Source organism: Priapulus caudatus, unplaced genomic scaffold (genome assembly GCF_000485595.1).
Source record: "Priapulus caudatus unplaced genomic scaffold, Priapulus_caudatus-5.0.1 Scaffold71, whole genome shotgun sequence".
In the NCBI taxonomy this organism is placed as follows: domain Eukaryota; kingdom Metazoa; phylum Priapulida; class Priapulimorpha; order Priapulimorphida; family Priapulidae; genus Priapulus; species Priapulus caudatus.
The window spans coordinates 426,129-431,554 of record NW_014577132.1 but is presented as its reverse complement, the minus strand read 5'-3'; the positions used below and the strand labels follow the sequence as shown (position 1 = coordinate 431,554).

Below are 5,426 nucleotides of genomic sequence, written 5' to 3'. Positions count from 1 at the left end.
CTGTAAGAGGTAGTAGAACAGAGTTTGGCTGTCTTCTATAGTCAGCAGAGAATAGGTGCAGATCAAACCGATTACTTTTCATGAAACAGCTGTTGCCGCGTGCATGTCAGTGTGGCGTCCACCCTGAACTCACTGCAACAGTTACATAGCGGCAAGCTGGTGGTGTCAAGCTATTCCCCCCCCCCCGAGCGTGTTACTAAACGATTGGAAAAAGTAAAAAAAAAGTTATGTGGAAAGCCTACAGTAAAGTCAGAAGAAAATTCTTGCAAGTTTTGAGGTCATCGCACAAATTTGCTGAGCAAGAAACTGGCCATTAATAGTACCAGAAAAATACTCTAGATTTGAAAGAATGCAATACTTAATACATTTGGGGTAATTTCATGTAAATTATCGTCGTGACAGCAGTCAGGTAAAAAGTTGATAAAAATGTTACGAGCTATGGTGACTGTAGGTGACAGGATAATATTTTTGTTGATGACCAGCTGGTAAAATAGTTATTTGTTGTGTCTACTAGTGTTACATTTTTAGCGGAGTCTAATCTGGGCTTGGCAGAAGCACATCCACCTTGTGTTCGAGTCTGGTATGTGTTTGTGGTATATATTTTCAAATAAATTTTATGCAAGCATTCTTGTTTATACGCATGTTGTTCTCGTGTCATGCAGCTTTTAAATGCTCAAACAAAATGCTGAATTAGAAAAATCCAAACTGTGCAACTTGATTGATGATTGGCTTTAATCACAAATAGCACATTGTATTTTTAAAATTTAAACATCTTAAGCCAAATTACCGCACTTTGCATAAAATAGTCTCTCGTCTGGACATGTTACAATGAGCGGCAATTGTCCAACAGCAGTCTACGCTCTTTATACAATGCCTACCGTATATACACACGTGAGTTACAAGTAACAACATGCCACCAGTCTCAAAAACATCGCCACATATTTATGTAGGTATTGAATGAATCATTCTCCATTAAGTTTGCTTGGCTGTCACTCTGTCTCATTGTTTCTCCGTCTTTCTTGTTACTTATCCATAGCTTATTATTAATGCTTAATTACACGTGTAATATATTATTAGGGTGGCGCTCAATCAGAGGAGACATAACGTACCGCACGAACAAGGCACAAGCTTGAGAATGAATGCAGCTATCAAACCTGAAACTCCTGAAATACATAAACCAAGTAATAATAATTACCCGAAACCGATCGATAATGATGGAGATTATACAGCCACACTGGTCATTTGCTCCCAGACACAGCTACATCTCACTGCCACTGAGAGCTCACACTACGTTGACAGCCGAAGTAATCACGAGTGAAGAACACACAATCTTGCTATCTCTGTGTCACCATTCTCGCACTACTCTCACAGGCTGCATGCTTCTCAGCCTCTCCACCACACTGCCTTTTGGCAGCAGCATAGTCTGTCAGCATCTTGTGACTTGACATCACGTCAGACCGACACTATAAATTCAGACATCGTGTAATAAAAATTATAATACTGTCACAGAACAAAATCTTTGTTGCGAATCTTTCACGAAACGGTATGTACATCATAGACTGGAATCTTCATTCACCGTTTGAAGGTATCTCGTGGCAAGACAATACACATCACCTTCTAACAAAATACACAGACGCTAAATTATAATTCAAAGACAACTTCAAAATAACCAACAACTTTCAACTAACCAAGAGTTTCATTAATAACTGAAGCATTGCAGAGTATAAACTGCAACGAGCATAGCCGGAAAGAATACGGCAAATACATGGCACAAAGGCTTTACCACGCCTTCTTTTAAGATACAGACTGTTAGTATATTGAATGAGGAAGCAGGATTAATCGACTCACTAGTGACCGAAACCAGATTGAAGCATTCATCTCACTTGCTTGCACTTTTAATGATTCTCTATATATAGCTACACATTCCTCCTGGCTCATGCATAAATGTTTTGTTTCGTAGCCTTATTTAGTTAGATTAAAAAGGCTTAGCAGATATGCGTACAGTAGAAAGCTGGTCATTTACGTGATGCACCCATATCCAAACGATATCTATGCCCACTAATGCTAGGCACACTCCACACTGCACAGGTAGGCAGGATTACACAAGTTACAGCCATCCGATTATCGATGCTTGTAGAATGCCAGAGCGCCGAGATTGAATTCGGCGATTAATGATTTATTATTATTATTATTGTCATTAATATACTGTTATCAAGATCACCTACTTTTAATGCAACTCGCTTGACTACGACCAGTCGCAAAATCAAAGCAGTAAGGTTGCATGCAAGTGAACAAATGTCATATACTACTTAATTGCAGCTTAAATGTCCACTAGATGGCACCACCGTGTACTCCATTAGCAGGAGGATCTTGGTTATGGTTTACCATGCCAACGTTAACCCTGCCCGGTATTTCCTTCATCTATCTAAAGGTGGCTCCTCCGCTTGTGACAGTGAGCAGCTTTGCGCCAGTCAGCACCAGGCACAAATAACACACGCATGCACACGAATGCAACCCACGCGCGCGCGCACAACAAATGTAAAAACTTTCCTGCCCGAAATCCCGAAAAACCACTCTCCGGAGAAAAGTGCGCGCGCGGCCACCCCACCGCGGCGGGGTGACAAGTGTGAGCATTTCAGGAGGCCATGAAGTTGCGAGCGCGCACAACAAACGTATCACATGTAGCCGAGACAACCCCGCTCGTGGAAGCGGGCGGGACGGTCGATGGGCAGCGGCGGCGTCGTCGTCGCCGCGCCGCGCCGCTACGTGTTCTTCGTAGAGGGCGCCGTGGGGCTCGGCTGCTGCAGCTGTGCGAGTACCTCGGGCGTGGCAGTGTTGCGCAGCACGTTGTTCTCGTACTCAAGCTGGCTGATGCGCTCGTTCAGCGAGACGATGTTCTCCTTAAGGATCTCCACCTCCTCGCGCACGGCGACCATCAGGTGACTCTTCACCAGGTCCTGCAAGCACACACGCGGACACATACACCGTTAGATACGCCGTATACGCCGTATACGCCGTCACGTCGCTGCGGACGCGAATCACGCGACTTCTGAATTCACGAATATTCTGATATTAAATTAACGCAGGTGAGCGTGCTGGGTGAAGCTCTTAACAGAGGAAACATATTAGACGCGAGTACAGTCAACCCTGTAATTAAAGATCATTCTAGCGAAACGCCCTAGCGTTTGATAGGCAGGTGCCTGCGTCATGCATTACAGATAAATCGCATTAATTATCAAATGCGCGTAGCAGCGTAGCGGGGGTAAACACTATATGATATTCAATTCATGTGGATGAGCATAAAATATGTAAGGTTTATGTTATGACGTAGTTGTGCACAACACAGGTACACCACATGATATTGAATGCACATGTAAATGCGTATCTGGCAGAAACCCCATAAAATTCCGTTCACGTAAGCATCTCAAGTAAGCTGCTTTATATGAAATACATGTAGTTGTGCATAACAGGTAAACTACATGATATTAAATGTGCGCAGTAAGGCATCTCAGCTAATACTTTAATATTAAACATGCATAGTACATCACTGCATGATATTTAAACAGGTGTTGTCCTGTATCACAAGCACAATGCAGAAAGGGCAACCTTTGCTTTCTGGAAAGTTGAGGTCTAACTATGATACGATACAATATAAAGACTTACTTTTACGTATCAATAAAACGTAACAAAAAACGTTAATTTTAAAATTACTGATGGATTATAATTAGGATGACCCTTGCTGCCTGATGCAATGATGATGGCCTACATTATCAACTGATACTACTGCTTGTATCACAAGTGATACATTATAGTAAGCTTTGACCTCTACTCAAAAGTAGATGAAATCATTCCTAATAAAGCCGAGATTCTTCAATAGTTTAGTTTTTATGATAGGAAATTGCCACCATCTAGTGCTTGGTGATAAAACAGACTATTAGTTCAACTAATATCATTTCCACATGCGTCAATTTTATGGTTTTATGCCCAACAAGTATCATAACACCAGCTTTTAAAAATACATGTAATTGATAGCACACACTATAAATTGATATGTAAACTAACTCAAGTCCAATTTAAATGTAAATAATACTGAAAGCTGGAGTTATCTTTTAATTGCAAGGACGAAACAAGTGCCGCATAGCGACAGCGCTCATCTAACGTCTACTGCGGTGACTCTGTGGTGGAGTGGAGGGATTCTAGTAAACCCTGTTAGTCCCAAATGTGTTCACATACACGTCGAAACAGTGGAATGCACAGGGATGGTATCAGGAACCTTCTCAAAAGAATGTTCGTTGGGATCGTTATGAAAGTTGCCACGAGATGGCGCGTACGTTTATACGGTTCAAGGATAGAGAACATGGGTCCCAATAAAACCAATGTCATTTACATCAATATAAATATAATATTATATCAATATAATAGGTTAGGGTTATGGTTAGGGTTATTGTCAGGGTTAGGGTTAGGTTTAGGGTTAGGGTTAGGGTTAGAATTAGGGTTAGGGTTAGGGTTAGAATTAGGGTTAGGGTTAGGGTTAGGCACATTGGTTTTATTGGGACCCATGTTCTCTATCCTTGGGCCATAGTTACTAGAGCTACTCCCAGTCCTCGTAGTACTAGTATACTACTAGTACTACTACTACTAGTACTAGTCTATAGCCCGCGTTACTTTAGCCAGAGCTTTACTCACCCCGGTTAGTTTGAGAGGCGTTGCGGGATTTTAATTAAAATTAGGATTGTGCATAATTCACTACCTAAGATCGCCATCCTTAATCCTATATTATTAATAAAATATAATATTTTCATATTATCTTGCACAATCATTCCTAATCGTAGATTTGACAACCGCAATTTTTTAGCGCTGATCGCGCCCTCTAGCGTATCACTATATCTCCCTGTGTAAAATTCTACACGACTACGTCTACACTGTAACACGACTGACGTCTTGAGTAAACTTTCACCGTATTCAACATATTTCTACACTTATTTACTAATTGGTGAACGCTAGAAATTCCTCATTATGGCAGCTAAACAGCGCATGCGGGTGGCTAACGAAAACCACAGCAAAAATGTGACAAAGCGAGGAAACGTTTCTAAAAGTTTGGTAAGTAGTTGACATGCGTTCGAATTCAATTCACTCAACACGATGACTCTTACTCTTAAGGCCTATTTACACGATGCGTCCTAGACGTACGTCCAGGACTCATCAGATTTGCATGTACGTCTAGGACGCAACAGTGAATCTGTTTACACGGTAAGTTTTGGACGTACGTCCAGGACTGAGAACAATATATTATATATACATCAGGAGTAGATAATAGGAAATTATCTATTCCCTATTATCTACTCCTGATATACATTGTACAATGTGTGTGTGTGTGTGTGTGCGTGCGTGCGTGCGTGCGTGCGTGCGTGCTACCACACACTCGG

General features: G+C 41.5%; 1 protein-coding gene across 1 annotated transcript in view; it reads right to left on the bottom strand.

Annotated features, from left to right (window-relative positions):
• Positions 1-714: 714 nt before the first annotated feature.
• The window catches only part of LOC106821401 (TSC22 domain family protein 1-like), a 75,564-nt gene continuing 70,852 nt past the window's right edge, over positions 715-5,426 (bottom strand). The window contains exon 4 of the mRNA XM_014826169.1: positions 715-2,836. Within this exon, the coding sequence (XP_014681655.1) occupies positions 2,763-2,836 (74 nt within the window). The 3' untranslated portion in view covers positions 715-2,762. The remainder of the gene's footprint in view (positions 2,837-5,426) is intronic.